The sequence below is a fragment of the Sorex araneus genome, chromosome 1, assembly GCF_027595985.1.
Source record: "Sorex araneus isolate mSorAra2 chromosome 1, mSorAra2.pri, whole genome shotgun sequence".
In the NCBI taxonomy this organism is placed as follows: domain Eukaryota; kingdom Metazoa; phylum Chordata; class Mammalia; order Eulipotyphla; family Soricidae; genus Sorex; species Sorex araneus.
Window position 1 is genome coordinate 373,899,290 of NC_073302.1, and position 20,029 is coordinate 373,919,318.

A 20,029-nucleotide genomic window follows, 5' to 3' on the forward strand; every position below is an offset into this window, starting at 1 on the left:
ACAATTAAGACTATTTCATACTTTAAAGATGTCTACTCTCATCAAAATACAAATTTAGTATAACACTAATAATAAAAATATTTTTAAAATAGTGTAAAATAATAAGAATGTTTCACAGAAATTTAAAACTTATTTTTAGATCTACAAAGAGAAAAAATTTTAAAATAACCAAGGTGGATCTATAAAAGAAAAACAGGAAGAGGTGACTTTTTCTATTAAACACATTACAGAATTATAGTAATAAAAGTAGTAAGCATTGCGACAGGAACTGATAACTAGGTCAACAAAATAGGCATGTAAAACTAACTGAAAGCATAAATACTTTTTTAATACATGAGAAAAGTGGTATTTTAGATAAACAGAGGCTATACTTCAAATACTATTTATATCAAGATTAGTATACTTATTTAGAAATATATAGATAGTTAATACCTCATATTCATAAGAACAAATTCCAGATAATTATTAATTTTATTATATAGTTAAATGTTATTATAGTAGCGTAAATGCATTATACTAGATTTGATGTTGGAATTAAGACAGTGTTCCTAAATTTAAAAACATTTTAGCAGCAAAACCCTGGAAGTGATTTCAATATTTGTATAGTGGGAACTGGTAGATAATATGGCATAAAAAATAATGCTGCCATCTAAAGAATCATAAAATAAGGTAAAATTTTTTTATAACATGGTAGGTATCTTAGGATACATTTTTATAAAATAGATAAATATAAATTTTATTAAACATTTATTAAATATTTAAATTAAATATTTTATCAAATATTAAACATTATCAATTTAAAAACAAATATACATTTATAAAATAGATAAATTATAAATTTTTATAAAATAGATAAATTTATTTATCTATTCTGTATTTATTGTTACCAATGTATATAATGAAGTCCAGAGCTTTTCACATTAACTTGATACTGGTCTGTGAAAGGAGATGCGAACTCAGAATTATTGGTAAAGATACATTGTCTTATTTATATTTTAGCTTTAATCTGTGCATAGCTAGGTGTGACCCAAAAAGAAAAAAATGTAAAAATAATTGATAGTAATATAATAAGTATTACTTTAAATTTTACAATCTATCTTATAACTTCTTAAGAGAAAAATGCAAATATGAAATGATTAAAATATTATTGAAAATAAAACATCTGATTTACATCTGTTTGAGAAAATGGTTTGTTTGCTAGTTATCACACAATCCTATCCCACGGAGTAAAATGTTTTCATTTGTTCTGCATTTTTCAAAGCAAAATGTTTCTCGCATGTTCTTCTCTCTCAGAAGAGAATATAACATGAAGCTCACTCTAACCATGACACTGGACCCCTTGCCAGGCCATTTTACTCGAGGCGCCTTGGATGAGAGCCCTCCCTGACCCAAGGGATCCAGTCCCCACAACTGAACCGCCACCATGCTCCCGGCCTCCCTCCACATGCTCGGGCTAAGCCTCACCCACAATTGAAGCTATTACTGGACACTTGATAGGATACACCCTACCCATACTCCAAGAGTACTGCATGGGGTTCAAAGTAGGAGGCAACTAATATTAGAGGGAAATATTTCCTTTTACTATATATATATATATATATATATATATACATATATATATATATAAATCCCACTTGGTTTGAAAAATGAATTCTAAAGGATTTCATATTTATAGCAATTTTTAAAAGTCTTTTGTAAAGTAAGCGATACATAAAGTAACTTCTTTAACTTAATGGGAACATCTACCAAAATTCTGCAGATGAGATGTAACTAGAGGTATGTCCACAATACTCAAGAAAAAAAAAACAATTGTTAACTTTGACTAGAGGTCCTAGCTTTTAAAATTAAACAGAAAATACTCAAAATATAAGAAGGCAATCAAAAAACTGTCACAATTGGCAGGCAATACTTAGCAATTATCTGAAAACTACAGTGAGAAAAATGTTAAATACAATAAAGATGTTTAATAAATCTCAGAATGACATCCTATAGCTTTTATTTATATTGGTAAATCAATTCAAAATTAGAATTGAACTAGACTTCAATTTATAGTAGTAATAATAATCACATTTTATAGATATCTAATACCTCATATTAATAAGTATAAATTTCAGATTATTATTATTATTATTTGGTTTTTGGGTCACACCAGTAATGCACAGGGGTGACTCCTGGCTCTGCACTCAGGAATTACCCCTGGCGGTGCTCAGGGGACCATATGGGATGCTGGGAATCGAACCCAGGTCGGTCGCGTGCACTCCAGCTCCATAAATTTCAGATAATTATTAATTTTATTGGACTGGAGCGATAGCACAGTCATAGGATATTTGCCTTGCATGCCGCCGACCCAGGTTTGATTCCTCAGTCCCTCTCGAAGAGCCTGGCAAGCTACTGAGAGTATCCTGCCCACACTGCAGAGCCTGGCAAACTCCCCGTGGCGTATTCGGTATGCCAAAAACAGTAACAACAAGTCTCACAATGGAGACATTACTGGTGCCTGCTGCTTGAGCAAATTGATTAATTAGTTTTATTACAGGCAATCAATCTTAGAATAAAATATTTCATATATACATATATATATATAAAAGCATGCAAGGCTCAACCTTTAACAGCTTCTTAGTGATCTCTTATAGAAGGGTTTGATGGCCCTGCGTGAAATACAACAATCTTCATACTCTTTCCTCTAAGGATACTTTTTTGTAGCATTTTTAGTGGTTTTTCATAACAAACAATACAAAATATATTATTTGGTTCAGTTTTGGGGCAGGGATTGGGGTTCGGAATGAAAAAACCCAAAATATGGTGGTGGGAAGGTGTAATGGTGCTGGGGTTGGTGTTCGAGTATTAAATGTAATCAAATATTATGAACTTTTTTATAAAATAAAAAAATTAAAAAATAAAGTAAACATTCTTATATTTCTCAAAAAAGAAAAATACCAAAATGTTTCTGAAAGATCCTACAAGATGAATTATCTAGAAATAAGTGGAATAGGCAGACAGTCTCTTGCCTGCACGCCTGGCTATCTTCCCCGGGGCCCCTCGGAGGGGATGGACTCTAGCTTCCCTCCCCACCCTGAGCACAGCTCCCGGTGGCCGAAGACCACTGGAACCTAGCTACAGCCATGCCTGAGGTCCCTCTCCACACGTTCGGACAGGCCTCATGCATGAAGGTATCAGCAGAGGAACCCAGGTGTGTATAATCCCATCAATGGCCAACATCCAGAGAGACTTAAAAGCAAGCTCCCAGAAGCGCACGGCCGCTTTACAACATTGTTAGGAGGGACAAGTTGAGAGAAACTTCTAAGATCTCAGGGAAAGGACAGATGGAGAGGTTACTGAGCCTGCTCGAGAAATGACGATTAACGGGGATTTTGTGATTCGTGAAGTGGAATAAGCATACTTACTATTGAAATCAGTGTTTTTGGATGAAATGTCAGCCTCAGGAAATAGCAGAAAATTTTTTATTTCTATTGTTTATACTCATGGTCTTTATATTTTTGTTCTTTGGAGAAAATTCTTTGGAACTTAAATGATGTATGTTTATGTTTCATATTATTTTAAGTATATCAATGTCTATAAGCTCTAGTAATTTCTCTGTTCAAAAATGACCAGAGCTAAGTATATGGGACTCAAAAGCAATATATTAACGCAGGGCCACCAAAAGACACTAAGAAAAATGTTGCTAAAAATAAACATGAAAATCAATATTGTACCCATTTTTAGAACTACATATCTCTTAAACAAAAGACAGTAAAAACTAGAACTGAAGCAAATCAATTCTTGCTATACTAGAAATCTTATTTTGATATCCCCAACTCCCTCAATAGATAAAATAAGATTAAAAAGAAAGGTAGCCATTTTATTAATGGCTTTTGTAAAGATGATTACCACTGCTGGAGTTAGTGAGAAGGGTTATAAACATTATTACTGGGAGAGTATTTTTTAGATCAAGAACCTTAACAAATATTTGAAAGATTGTTCATATTAAATTTATTTTTACAGATTTTACCTTAAGAAGTTAGCAAATGGGGACTGATAGGATGGGGGTAATAGAGTAGAATGTTTTCCTTGCACACAACTGACCCTGGTAAAATTCTTGGGACTCCATATGGTCTTCCTAGCATGCCAGGAGTGGTTTCTGAATGCAGAGCCAGAAAAACCCCTGAGCACCATAGCGTGTGATCAAAAACCTAAAACTAAAAAAAAAAATTAACAAAAGTGTAAATATGAATGCCTTAAGATGTTTACTATAGCATCATCTATTCTATTAGAGACAAATGACAAGTTTGGAACTATTGTACTTTTGGTTAAAGACACATTTATATAACTATTCATTCAACACAATGCTTTGAATTTAGTCTTTTATATTATCTGGTATTTTATATTACTATAATAATGAAGGCACAGGCTCTTAGTGACACACATATATACAATTAAAATAGAAGAAATAACTGCCTGGTGACTCCTAAGACAAAATTTAACTTTCTCTAGACTATGCTAATTCTTCAACCTAATACTTTAGGCATGGCAAAAGTCAAAATAAGAGAACAATTAGCAATGGTCTGATCATTTCCCTATATTTCCCCATCTCTATTTTCCAATGGAAGATTATTTTTATTCTTTATCTTTTGTTACTATTATTGCGAGGTCACATCTGATGGTGTTGGTGGGGGTGGCATGTGGTACAAGGCAAGTGTCCTTCACTTTTGCAATAGGCCCAGTACCTCCCCATTAAATTCTTTAAATTTTCAATTTCTTTTTTTGATTGGATATGGATGGGCTGCTCTAGTTTAAAGACTAAGTTATTGCTGAACCTTTACTTTCAATGTTTGTGCTTACTTTTATGATTGAACTGGATGAGTGCTATGAACGTCTTTAGCAAAACTTTGCAGTGTTCCCTAGAAGATGGTGCCAAGACCTATAAATTCATTACTTCCTGGAAAACACAGATTACCTATGAGCTCTGGAATGGAAGAGTTAGATAAGGATTAGGAGGAAGATAGTTGGCTATTATCAAAGTTGAATTTTGAATTATGTGAGTGAGCAAGATATTTGCTGCTATGATCTTGTCATAGACTGGGGTTCTGCTGGGATCCAACCAAAGCCAGAGACATCACCATTAATTCTCCTCTAATAACAATCACCACCAACTCCCGTTTATCAGAACAGAACATATTTTCCGTGATTATTTTCCCTCCAGACTATTACTTCAAAAACTGGTAGAGTGAGAGCTCATTGGTACTATTGATTAGAGAGAAAGGCTTTGGGAATTGAACCAGAAATGTTTCCCTGGTCATACTGTCACTTTCTTTCTTTAACAAATTGTAACTTTAAAACCAAGATCTGCTTCTTCATGTGAATTGTGAATATTGTCAAGAACCCTCCTTTGGACTTATTTTTTTTCAAAGTTGAGTTAGTTACTTATTTTCTGAAAAATATAACTTTTAATAATAATCATATTACATAATACTACATTGGCAATGCACCAAAAATTAGCAACATTTATATTTAAGCTGTTGATTCTAGTTTTATTTAGACATTTTTATTTTGCAAAAATTTTTGAGTATGATTTTTAAACTCAAAAGAGAGAAAGGTACAAGAACCCTGGATTATGTTTGACCTTCAACTAAGCTTAAAATTCATTTGCATTGAATTCATTCTGTCAGGAATGAAAAAGATATATAAGGTAAAATATATTGTTGGCCATTAACCAAATCCATGGTTGATATTTCTTTGCCTTTTCATAACAAAGTTTCACTAAGAAACTATGATGTTTCTGTCCTCTTTCAATTCAAATATTCCCAGATTTGAGTAGAAGTGCTCAAGCCTTCTTTTCTAATTTTGCACATTCATAGTAATCTAGTAGGTTACAAAACTGTCATTTCTTCTATAAGTCCCACCACAAAATCTGTGATTTTTAGTTTATCTGTTTACATATTTTCTCTTTCTGTAAACAGGAAGGTGAGATTTATGTGATAGACATTCATGTGGAGATTCATGTGTTTTCTAGAACACTGTCTGACACATAAGAATTAAATTGATATCTATAGGCTCAACTGAATTGACATAGGATATTGTTTTCACAGCTTTAAATTTTCCACAATCAGAAATCACACTTTTTTGAAGTGATTTATTCATACTCTAGAGATAATAACTAACATTTTTAAATTTTATGTGTTAATCAGCAATTTTCCTTAAAACAAACAATAATTTTGTAGTGCTTCACAAAATTTTTAATTTCTGCATGCAGCAATATTTCAGATTACATCTGGAATGAAACTGAAAGTACTAAAATGCGAGAAAGGTTATTTCTGTACCTTTTGCTTTTTTTTCTGGATTTTGCAAACTAAGTGGGTTTGTAAAGGTTATAAAGAATATAAAGTGTTCTAGCTGCTAATTCCCTTAGAAGTCACTGCATATATCTTTTGAACCATAAATACATATTGCACCAACTTAAGTGCTCGAAATAACAACAACAAGAAAGTCATTAAATTAAGCCATTACAATGGCAGGCACTGCTTTAAGTGCTCTTTGTAACCCATCTAATCCTTTGCACAATTCAATGAAATAAGAAATATCATCACCTTTACTTTACTGATGACGAAAGTGAGGCACATAATAAACACAACAGAAAACAAGAAAGCCTCCACTGCAGCCTATCTGAAGTTCCTTCATCCAAACTTGATGTTTTATAATCTCAAGCTCAAAAATATTTAAAAGCTAGTTTACAATGTTAAATGTTATAGGTATGCTGTATTGTCCTATTTTTTTTAAGGCACCATGCTTTACAAAGTCATTCACAGTTGAGTTTCAGTCATACATTGCACCAATCCCATCATCAGTGCCAACATCCCTTCACTATGGTCCTCAGTTTTCCCATCCAAGGCTGCCCCCTACATATTTGGGGTGTGTATGTGTGTGTGGGAGGGGTAGGTGGTTGTGTTGTTACACTAGGTGTTGCTCATGGATTACTCTTGACGATGTTCAGGAATTACTCTTGTCAGGACTCGGGGACCATACACAATGTTGAGATAGAACCTGGGTGGAGTGTACGCAGGGCAAGTTCCTTACCCATTATACTTTCTCTTAGTACCCAGTAGATAAATTTTCAGTTTAGTTGTTGCAGTTTGGATTTTATGCTTTCAGTTTTGTTGGTTTTGTGTTCATATATATAGAGATGCCACCAATCTGTCTGAGACCATTGGTCCCTTGTTCCCTGTCCTATTAACTCCCACCCATCTTTTTTTACCTCCTCAATTTCTTTCCTTCTCTATCCTTCTCAGTACTGTATAGTTTTTTAAATAATCAGTTCTTTTAGACTTAAAGGACAATTCACACTGCCTTATGTTAGAAAGCATACACTTTCCTGTCCACTGTAGTTGTCAACTACGTAAAGATCATGTGGCCAGGGAGAAACAGGATTCAAACATTACCTGACTCAAGTTTTCTCTTACCCCTCTATTCTTTACTAAGGCCCCATAGGTATTAGATGAGAAAAAGAGTATCATTTCCACACAGGCAGCTACGGTATAGGAGAGAAGGACAATGGTACTGAGTGCATAAATTCTTAGCTGTTCTTGAATCTGTTCCTAAAGCAGCTTGCCTTTCCATGATTATAAAATGGAGATATGTCAGGGTGTAGCTTCATGGAAAAGCACTTGCCTTGCATGTATAAGGCCTTTAATTCAATCCCTGGCACCATGGGATGAAACTAAGTAGAGATACAAATCCGCCCCTTTTTTGGTAATTAGTCATTAATTAGATCAGTGCAATTATACTTGAAACCTTAGATAACTAGTTTGCATTCAACCTGTGAACTATGGTGCTGTGGTGCTGTGTTTATATTTCCTATTCACACTATGGATTATTATTCATCTCAATTAAATTTTCAAAAGTTATCAGGAACTCAAATCCTGGGCAGGTTGTTATCAGAGTAGCAGGAGGAAAATGTATGTTCATATCTTTTATGAATTTTAGCAAAATAGATAAGATACTAAAACTAAATTATGGTATGTCTTATGAAAGTAGAAACAAGGATGATGAAGAATGGTAAATTTGGGTTCATCCAAATAAGAAAAGAAGATATTCAAGTAAATAAGTTTACAAAAAATGAGCAGAAAATATTGAAAAATATATTCCATTCAATTTGTTTCATGCTTTCATTGAATGCCTACCTATTAAATATGCATTCTATTAAATGTAGAATCTAGGGTAGGAAGCCATTCCCTGAACTCAGATTTTAGAGGTTGGGTGAGATGTTCTAAGTCAGTTCTTTCTCTACAGTAGCATTACAAAAGAAATTAATGACTATGTATTAAAAAATACATAGTACTATGCATGTATTTTAAAAATAAATATGTATTTAAAAATACATATTTGTCTTATGTATTTAAAAAAGTAATTGAAAAAGAAATAATGATAATATGAGCATGTATTGATATTGGCAAGGAAATGTTTAATTCAGACTATAGAGGTACAAATAGTAACCAGGAAGTGCTACAATAAAGGACAGGTTAAGCAGTACCAAATGACACCTAATATATACTTTCTATGTAGACAAGAGAAAGAGGGAAAGTTAATTTAAGCAAAGAAAACAAAATAACCATAGATTTGGTTTTTGTCTTCTGTTTTCACTGAATCACAAAATTTGGGACCTAGTAGGGTAGAAATTTAATTCTCAGTATTTCCATTTTTTCTCCGAGAATGTGGTTATCTCTCCTGTTGCTTAATTTAAAAAAAACACCAGGATTCTACTTGACGGTGATCTCATGGGTTATTACATTGACTCTGCTTGTATGTCAGCCTTTGCTTCCCTCTACAAAGTGTGCTAGACGATTGAGGTTTGGGGAAGTGATGATCTTATGCAAAATTGGAGCAGTTTGAAATAGATAACACTTATGATAGAGGAAAATGAAGAATTTAAATTTTTTAAAAAGTATTGTAAAGAATTATAAATACAAAAGCAACGGAGCTTGGGAACTGGTTTACAGAACTAACTTTACCATGTTGGAGGACAGGAAGTTGATGTGGGACACACTGTTAGAGGTTGTAGTGTTGGGCATTGTGTGTATGCAGCCCTGTCATTACAGTGTTGTACATCATGATGCCTAAAATAAAAACTAATTAAAAATTGTTGAATCCCACAATACACCAAAATTATAGAGTTCAGACATCATAACTCTTTCCTTTTATTTCCTCCCATATTATTTGAAATAAATTTAAAACAATATTTTATTTTATTTATGAATAATCAATATGAACCTCTAGATATAAGTAATTATAACAATATATTGTTATACTATATATGTACATACATACATGTATGGACTGGAGTGATAGCACAGCGGGTAGGTCGTTTGCCTTGCATGCGGCAGACCCGAGTTTGATTCCTCCATCCCTCTCAGAGAGCCAGGCAAGCTACCGAGAGTATCTCGCCCGCATGGCAGAGCCTGGCAGCTACCCATGGCGTATTCAATATGCCAAAAATGGTAACAACAAGTCTCACAATGGAGATGTTACTGGTGCCTGCTTGAGCAAATCGATAAGCAACGGGACAACAGTGCTACAGTGCTACATACAAGTATATATGTAGTATGACAATATTTTGTTATGGTGTACATAATGTCAATTATGTTATTATATATGTATATATATAAATTTAGCAATTTTAACTAATTTTAGACTATTTGGTTAGCCCTCTCCAGTCATTCTCATGAGGCCCTGAGTTCCACTTGCCATTCTAGCCAATAGGCCAGTGGTCCAATGCAAGGACACAAGAATATGATGCTGCCTGGGTCATGCAGTGTCAGGGATCACCAGGACCACCTGGCAGTGCTGGGGTCCTCTAGGACACACCTAACAGTGCTCATAGGACCATGTGGTGCTTGTGTTGAGCACACGGCTAGAATGCACCCAAGCCACTATCCTAATTCTCGACCCCACTTTTGAACTTTTTTTTTCACCCAACTATTGTATAAAGTACTGAAGTTTACTGCTCTGAGGAGATTTTAAGGTTTGAGATGAAGGAGCTTGGTGCCGTCAATATATGGAAGAAGTTGAAGGTAAGAAATTAAATGGCACCAAGAGGAGCCAGAGAGGAGGCAACAGATCAAAGAATGTATGAGGAAGAACCAAGACCTCTGTGAAAATGGGAGAGAGGCTTATCCTCAAAGGACAATTGAGTTTAAGTAGGCAGGGAGAATGATGAAAGTATTCCATCTGAGTGAAAACATGATTATATGAAGCTTAACTAGCACAAAGACTCACCACTTAGGAAAGAAGGTAGTAGGCAATCAGATTCCCTTCTAAGAGGAGATACATTATGCATGCAAGAGTCCAGGATTAGATTTTGTTCATTGTTTTAATAAATTCTGGCAGAATAAGTACAATATATCAGCCACCATGTAAGGAGTCGAAGATAGAAAACAAAAAAAAAACAGTAGTGGGGTCAGAGTGAACATATACCATGTATGATTATTGCCTTGCATATGACCAATCTGAATTCGATCCTGGCATCCGATATGGTCCCCCGAGCACTACCAGGGGTGATTCCTGAGTGCAGAGGCAGGAGTAACTCCTGAGCATTGTCTGGTGTGGTTCAAAACTAACCAACCAAACAAAAAGAGTAGAGTAGATATTTGTTTATAAGTAGATGTTCTACAAGCAGGAGGTGATTTGGGGGTCACATTCGGTGGTACTACGGAGGTATTCCAGGTATTTCCGGCTCATTTTTCAGGAATACCATCAAGTGGTACTCAAGGGACCATCTGTGGTGCTGGGAATTCTGCATCCACAAGTCTAGTGCCTAATCTCCTGCTCTATCTATCTGAACTTATGTAAGCTTTAAATATAACAGGAGGTATCTGAACAAAAATAGCACAACTGTTATCAATCACTCAAACACTTGGGTTAGATAGTCTATGGGCAAGGCACCGTTATGCTTACTTCAAATAAAATGATAAATAAGTCATGGTACTCAACAAGGCATTGCCCCATTACAAATTTTCCTTGGGCTAATGATGTGAGAAAAAAAGTATTTTGAGGAAGTTAGTTTTTCTCTGCATAAGGAATGCAGTTAAGGACAGTCTGAGTCAGGCAGACAAAATGCCAAAACCTGAAGTACAGCAATGAGAGTGGAGAAAGGGTATTATGTAAGAAAGATACTAGCAGCAAAAACATAAAGAGAAACAATAAATGAAAGCTGTGTTTTAACTGTGTCTTTGTATCAATTCCACCTTTTTAATTTCATTTTATTTGTTTTGTTTAGTTTTATTTTTCCCCTCATGCATTTTTTATGTATTTATTTTTACTTTACTTAAACATCCTGATTTACAAAGTTGTTCATAATACAGCTGCTTCAGGCATTCATTGCTCCAACACCAATCCCACCCTTTTTGTGCCCTTTTTGGGCATCTGAAAAATTTTCTCTGTGTCCCACACTGAGCTGTATGAACATCGCTTTTCTTTGTTGCCAAGAAAGATTCACAGCTCTTTTCTGCACTTTTTGTGGGCAATGTTAGGTTTCTTCGTTGTAAGGAAACTTCCCTATTATGGAAGCTTTGATGCGACGCCCTGTCCGTCTCAGATGAAAGAATTGTCGTAACAAAGAAAGCACAGTATTTCTGGATATCAGTATCAACATGCTCCAGCACTGAGAGTGTTTCTGACCAAAGTAAACAATTATGCTCTCTAAAGTATTCACTTAGAGTCAGCAAACATTGCACAGATAGGAAACAATCAGTAAATTATTTCCAAGGATTGGTAACAGAAATCTTCAGATGATTCACCGGTGATTCAGATCTCTGTGTATCACTTCTACTCCACTTGTTACCAAGGGAACTTGGGGCCTACTTCCTACCACACCACAACTATAAAAATACCAGCAAAAGCCACAGAAGAGTAACTTCTCTAGTCTTTTATTACAAATGGCTAACGGACTAAATGTCAGTTATAAAAGAGATTTAAGCTATACCTGTGAAGGTCAGAGACAGGAGGCACTGGGATGCACATTGTCATTATATTTATCAACTGTTTTGTTATTGATGCACTCTTCATAGAGGGCATTTTCTAACAAGAATTCAAGATGCCTGCAGAAATAGTATTTTCTCCATGTAACCTAGATAGATGTGCCTTTGAAGTGCTATTCATGACCTAAGATACCTGACAACTGAGTGTCAAGATCAGAGTCAGGACAAGAACCAATATTAGTGATACTGGCCTACCTGCTTCTCTGGGCCATTTTGGCAGGAGGAGAGCATGAGACAGGGAGGAGATATGGCTGAAGACCATCAATGGCTCCTCCACACCTTCCCTTTTGTAGCCAGAGTCTGTCAATCTATCTTTGACGATCACCTTTATTAAACCACATAAAATATCAATGTAGTCAAATATTAATATTACAACATCAATAATGGATGTTTTCCATTGCCACTACAACCTAATGTTTCTTTAATACACGCTTGATTTTAATTCTCCTCTGGAAATTAGGATGAAAGTTACTTTTATGTATTAAATTGTCAAAAAATCTCATTTAACAGCACAGAATGGCCTACTCCTTGCTACAAATATGAGTAACTCCCATCTGTTAAGTAAACCTGGTAGAATAAAACTAAAAATTCTATAACAATAATTTGGGGGTTTTATGCTTTCTAGAAAATATTCAAGATCATTTTCCCTCTTAACCTGAACATATTTTTCTTATGGTTTATAAGTCCAAAGAGGCACAACCATCCGTTTTTACCTAAAGTTCAACCTAAGAGGAAAATAGAGAATATGATACTTTGTTTTTATTTATAAAATACTGGAGTCTTTCCACTCTGATGGTGCAATATAAAAAAATATAAGGTTATACATTTAGGCTTATTAAGTGCATGTTATCTATTAGTGGATTTTATAAAATATAAATATAATCTTATTATTTCTTTTGACCTTAAAATATGCCATCACTGTATCACTGTCACCCGATTTGTCACTGTCACTCGAGCTTATCGATTTGCTCGAGCGGGCACCAGAAACGTCTTCATTGTGAGACTTGTTGTCAATGTTTTTGGCATATTGAATACGCCATGGGGAGCTTGCCAGGCTCTGCCGTGCAGGTGGGATACTCTCGGTAGTTTTTTAGGATCTCCCACAGGGATGAATGAATTGAACCCAGCTCAGCCGCATGCAGGGCAAGCGCCCTACCCACTGTGCTATCCCTCCATCCCATATACCATAAGTTTCCTCTTTGAAAATGAAATCCAGGCTCTTTTGGAGGGGAGTTTGTGTGGGGAACACATCCATTAGTGTTCAGGGGCTACTCCTGTCTCTGTGCTCAGGAGCCAGTGCCGAAGGTGCTCACATAGCCATTTAATTCTGGAAATCAAACCAGGACTCCAGCATGCAAAACATGTACTCCAGCACACTGAGCTACCACTGTACCCCAACATTATTTCATGGAATTAAAAAAAACTTTATAGCCTCATGTAACATCACTTTATATCTGAACAATGCAGTTGCTCCCAATTCCAAAAGTGCTGGAATTGGCACATGGATTTTTCTAAGTATAATGAGGATACATGAATGGACAACAGATACATGAAAAGTTGTGCAACATCACTAATATAAGGGACATGCAAATAGAAACCACAATGAGATACATTCTTAAGATTCTTAGAGTGGCCATTACTGAATAGACAAGAGATGATAAATGCTGGTAAGGATGTAGGGAGACAGGAACCACTCTATCCGCGGATTATAAATTAGCACAGCCAGCTTCCATACACAGAGGGTATTGTAGTTGCTCAAAAAAGGCCGGGGTGGGGAGCAGAATTACCTTATGATGTAGTGATTATAACTCTGGGGACATTTCTAAAGGAAATGAAAACATGATGCTGAAAAGATATATGTACTCTCAGGTTCATAGTAATACTATTTACTGTAACCAAGAAATGGACACAATATGAGTGTCCAGTGATGGATGAATGAATAAAGAAGTTTTGAGATGCACATATGCTGGCATGTTTGCATGTATACATACAAACACATATTGAAATATATATAATCATTGAAAACTTAAAAAAAACATCATTTGCAATACTGGCATACCTTGAAGGCAATATACTAAGTGAAATTAGTCAGAAAAGAGAAAATTATGATCTCATGTATATGTTTTATCTAAAAAAAAGAGAATAAATCAAACTCATAGCAAAATGACTCAGATTTGTGATCAATATAGATCGGGTATGCATAGGGGAAATTGACTTGGTATGAACAATTATAACATAAAAAATACCTGGTCAAGATATATAGCATCATTTCCAGGCCAAATTTCATGACTGGTTGGATTGTAACTTGCCACAATTATTATGCAAGGTATTAACAGTTTGGGATTGGATTCACCCCTGGAATAGGCACTTGAGTTTGTTTTTGTTGTTAAAGAAATATTAGCCATACACTTGGATGAGCCTCACCCAAGTGGGAACCGGCAGAAAAACCCAGGTATGCAGGACCAGTGACTGAGATCTCTAAGCCCGCTAAGGTCAGGACTGGGCCTCCTATTCTCAGATCCCCAGTTTTCCAGTAGCTTGGCAGTCATGCCCACAAACTGTCCCTGGCACCATGTAATTTCATCAATGGCCAAGATCCGGAAACCACAAACTAAAGCTCCTGGAAGAGAGATATGCAAAGTTTCCTGCAGCACTAAGGCTGCAATTACAGGCATGCAACCTCTTATACTCTAGCCCACTTATGTACCAAAAGTAGCACACATTTCTTTGGCTTTAACATACTTGCTTTTATTCTCTTATATACGGTCTTAAGTGGCTCCAGAATAAAATATAACAACCTTCACATCACTTCCCTCTTATTGTGGTGGGAAGGTGCTTGGTGGTGGGATTGATGTTTGAATATTATCTGCAATGAACTATTGTGAACTATTTTATAAAAATAAAATACATAAAAATTGAAAAACATCAGCACTTAAGTTTTCTTTGTTAAAAGGAACTCTCTTACCCATTCTCTAAGAGTGCCGCACCACATTTGATGGGGCTCAAATAGTAGGCAACCAATCATAGAGGGAAATATATATATATGAATATATATTTTTTCATATATCTATATGAAAGTTTATATCATTCAACCTTTAACAACATGTTAGTGATATCCTAAAGAAGGTCTTATGGCCCCTTCTAAAATAGAACAATCTTCACACTCTTTCCTCTATTGATACTTTTTTGTAGCATTTTCAGTGGTTTTACATAAAAATACAGAATATATTATTTCAGTTGTGATTTGGGACAGGGATTGGGGTTTGAGACGGAAACATCCCAAATTTGGTGGTGGGAAGGTGAAATGGTTGTGGGATTGGTGTTTGAATATTAAATGTAATCAAATATTGTGAACTACCTTATAAAATAAAAATTAATTTAAAAAAGGAGCTATCTTATACTTACATTTTCCAAATTTGTCATAGTGAAGTTACCAAGAAAAATAAAATTTCATATTCTCAGAAATAAAAATTAACATTTATTCTGCTCTCTTTTGGGTTTTACCAGTCTGACAATTAAATTAGCATTCTAATACCAGGGAATAGATCAACCTTTTATGTGAAGATCCATTTTTATCGATCTCCAAGCTTACTTCTAGTTTCATAACATGACTTTACTGGGGTCATCTATAGGAAATGGACTCAGATTGCCGTGAGTCATCAAAATGACCTTCAGAAGGTAAAGCCTTTAAGAAGGCTACCTCGACTCAATGACAAATCTCTCAGAAGAGAGCACAGAACAATATGCTATAGCCATACCTTCAGACCCTGAGCCAGGTTGTTTCATTTGGGGCAACCCTGAGGTGTGGGGAGTGAGGCCTCTCCCTGCCCCAACAAAACCAGCCCTGGCAGCCGAAAACCTCCAGAACTCAACTACTGCCATGCTCACGGCCGCTGTCCTCACGCTTGGACAGGCCTCACCCAGGAGTGAATCTATTCCTAGACATCTCATACTTCACACCACCAATTCTCCAAGAGTAGCACGCCATATTTAATAAGGCTTAAAGTAGAAGCTTCCAATCTTAGGGGGAAATATATTTATACACACACTCACACACACACACACACACACACACACACACACAAGCACGTAAGGCCCAATCTTTAACAACTTGTTACTAATCTCTTATAGAAGCATTTAATGGCTCCTGGGTGAAATACAACAATCTTCACACACTTTCCTCTAAGAAATCTTTTTTGGATCATATTTAGCAAATTACTCATAACAAGCAATACAAAATGAATGATTTTGGTTCTTCTTTGAGGGCTTGGGGTTCAGGATGAAAATATAGTTGTGGGAAGGTGTAATGGTGGTGGGATTGTTGTTTGAATATTAAATGAAATCAAATATTGTGATTTGTGAACAACTTTATAAAAATAAAATATTTTTAAAATAAAAAAATAAAAAGCTATCTTGAATAAGCCCATTATAAACCTCAAATTTATATTATATTTATAGAAGTTGATTTTATTGTTAAAATATTAGAAATTTACATTTCTTATGGCAAGCAATCAAAATGTATAGGCAGACACTCAGTAACGTTAGATTTCCAAACACTGTCAAATCTTGCCCCAAAAGGTTGCTGAAATAAAAAATAATCAGATAAAGCTATCAAGATAAAACAAAGAAATTATAGTGTCCACTTTCTAGACTTGTATGAACATTGAAAGGCATAGGATCAAGTTCTGATGGTGACGATTAGGGTGATGGAATTTGAGAAAAATGTACTTGCCAGAAATCAGAGAAAGGGTATTATTCCATAGAATTTAGGAGCAGAGGAACAAAAGCTTTAAAAAAAAATGAGAGAAAGTAAGACTCCCATTTTGAATTAATTTAGAATTCATGTAGCACCCAAGTATCAGAAATATGAATATAATATTATATCTGTGAAGGAGAGAGAAGTCAGGGTGAGGAATGTGTATGTGTGTGCGTGTGTGTGTGTGTGTGTGTGTGTGTGTGTGTGTGTGTGTGTGTGTGTGTAGTCAAGAAAGCAGAACAAAAGGGCTAAATTAGTTTTAGATTAAATGGAGTAGTAAGTAGATGGAAGGCCTAGCATAGTGGTCTTAAATACTGTTTTTATTTTAAGTTTATTTGTGGCCTGACTAGAGTCAAACACGGAAGACAAACACGAGGGCAAAATGAATAAAACATATTCAAAATAAATTTTTTAATCACAGCTCCAGTGGAAAATACTGAAAATGTTTATATATAGAGTTTTTACTGTCATTTCATGTCACTGGAAGAGATACTTCTATTGTATTTTAACTTTATCCAGAAATAATGTGTTATGACATAAAATTCACAATCAACTGTACCAAAGGTCAAGCTTGCTCAATTTGCCCAAAGGTAGAGACTAATGAAAATTCCTAGAGAGGTTTAATATGTCAGATATAATCATATCTCAGTTGCTCAGCATTTCTGAATATATTCTTTGTACAAAGTTCAGTATATAGTGCTTTAATCTATATTTTCCTTCAAGATATTTGATGGGTATGTTTATTTCTTTGAAAAAAAAAGGAGAGTCATTATAACATGTTCTTTTCAAACATAGTTTCAGTTTTCATCTCTTGTCAGAAATATTGGATATATTATAAAGGATAAAGATGATCAATAATATAATAACAAATAAAATTAGCATACAGTTACTAAAATATGTTAGGAAAATAAAATCTGTGAAACAGTGTTTTAAACTATTCCAAGATTAAATGGATCAAAATATTTAATAACTATTAGTTAGATGAGTTAATATGCCGTTCCAACATTATATAGAAACAAAAGTTAAGTAAAAATTCATATTTTTGAACCAGAAAAATACCTAATTATTTTTAAAAGATTTAAATAATTTATAAATTTTTAAATAAAGTTTTTTCAATAAAAATCTTTAAGTTTTATTTTATTTGGAACACTTTACATATATGCTATTTTATGCAATTTAAGGTCATTAAATTCAGAGTGAAAAAATATAAATTTAGAGTGATATTTATTTCCTCTACTCAAAAAAACTAGTATTTGATAAGTAATTTTGTGTTATTCTAGCCTATAAACATAGGTGTTTACTGGTAGTAGTAAAGTTTTTGAGGTCTTCAGCTAGAGACGATTTTTAAAGAGTATAAATTGTACCCTGACTAGAATATTATATCAAGAAAAGGTAGAAGGGTAGAAGAACAGTGTTCTTTGATGGTTTCAAATAAAGCCTTATCCCACCTTTATTCTCTCTGATTTTTTTATCTTAATTTTTCTGATATGCCATGGATTATCAAAATACCAATAACCAAATACTGCCTTCAGAGGATTTTCTAATTTTAAAGGAAACTTGCATTTTGGCATAATTTCTAAATGATTCCTAGGTAGATATTGAAGATATTTAAATTATTCCTACTTATATTTGAAGGCATATATTAGGGGAATTTAAAATCTCAACTATTTCAAATTATTTTTATCTATAGGACGCAGAGTCTCTTGCCCCTGCACCTAGCTGTGTTCACCGAGGACCCTCAGAGCAGGGTGGGTTGAGTTTCCCTCCCGCCTTGAGCAGAGCTCTGGCAGCTGAAGACCTCCAGAACCCAGCCACAGCCATGCTCAAGGCCCCTTTCCAAACGTTTGGATGAGCCTCATGCATGAAGGAACCGGCAAAGGTACCAGGTGTGTGGGACCCAGGCTGGGGCTGAAATCTCCAAGCCTGCTCGGATTGGGATTGGCCTCCTCCACTCAGACACCCCATTTTTCCAGTAGCTTACCCACAAACTGCCCACAGTGCCGGAGCCTGGCAAGCTCTCTTGGCATATTTGATATGCCAAATACAGTAATAATGATGGGTCTCATTCCCCTTACCCTGAAAGAGCTTCAAATGAGGTACCACTGGGAAGAACGAGTAAAGAGAGGCTGCTAAAATCTCAGGGCTAGGATGAATGGAGACATTACTGGTGCCCACTTAAGCAAACCGATGATCAACGGGATGACAGTGATACAGTGATATAGTAATAGATTAAAAACTTAGGTCTTTTGGCCAAATTCAATCAAAACAGTTTAATGAGTAAATGAGCCATGTAGTCATAAATGAATTTTATTAAAGTTTTTAAAAGTATTTTCATAACATGCTCATTTCTTTTAGACATCTATTATGATCTTGTGTGGTCAGTGCTATCTTTAGTGACAACAGAGAGAATTTTGGTTTTTTGTAGAATTGACTTTGTCTCTATTAATTATGTGACCCTGAGGTAAAAATTAAAAAATTTGACCTCTCTGACTTTAGGTGTTTGTTTTAAGAATTAGATACACATGTATAAAAGCTACCTTAATTGATCATTTATCAATATAATGGTTGATGATTATCAATTAATGATAGCCATTCTTGTTATATAATATCTATAATTATTAAGACTATTAAAATTTTGGAAAGAATTTACTTGACTACTGCTTTATGTATATTTTAATACCAAATAAAATGAATATTTGTACAGAGGAAATTTTATTAATTCCAATATAAAGAATTTTACTTCTAAAATTTGTATGGAACAATAACCTTTCGCACCCCATCCCCAAAGAGCTAAAGCAATCTTTGGGGAAAAGAAGGTGGGTGGTGTCACTTTCCCCAACATCAAACTTTACTATAAAATGGTAGTAATTAAAACAGCATAGTACTGGAATAAGGACAGACTCTCAGATCAATGGGATGGAATAGAAAACCCAGAACCAGATCCTCACATATGTCCTTGTGGTCACTTAATATTTGGTAAAGGAGAAGAATAATATGAAATGGAGCAAGGAAAGCCCCTTCAACTAATGGGTTGGAAAAGCTGGTCAGCCACATGCAAAAAAAAAAGAAAAAGAAAAAATAAGAAAGAACTTGGAACTCTTTCTAACACCATGCACAAAGGTACAATCGTACAATCAAAACGGATTCAAGACCTAGATAGTAGGCCTAAATCCATACAAAAACTTGAGGAAAATAGAGGCAGAACTCTCCATGACATAGAAGCTATAGGCATCTTTAAGGATGAAAC

The 20,029-nt window shown here is 34.9% G+C and overlaps 1 protein-coding gene across 1 annotated transcript in view; it reads left to right on the plus strand.

Annotated features, from left to right (window-relative positions):
• The window catches only part of LOC129402369 (uncharacterized), a 65,100-nt gene that overhangs the window by 10,725 nt on the left and 34,346 nt on the right, over positions 1-20,029 (plus strand). Inside the window, 2 exon segments of the mRNA XM_055128703.1 lie at positions 5,958-5,961; positions 9,980-10,061. Coding sequence (XP_054984678.1) covers positions 5,958-5,961; positions 9,980-10,061 — 86 coding nt within the window.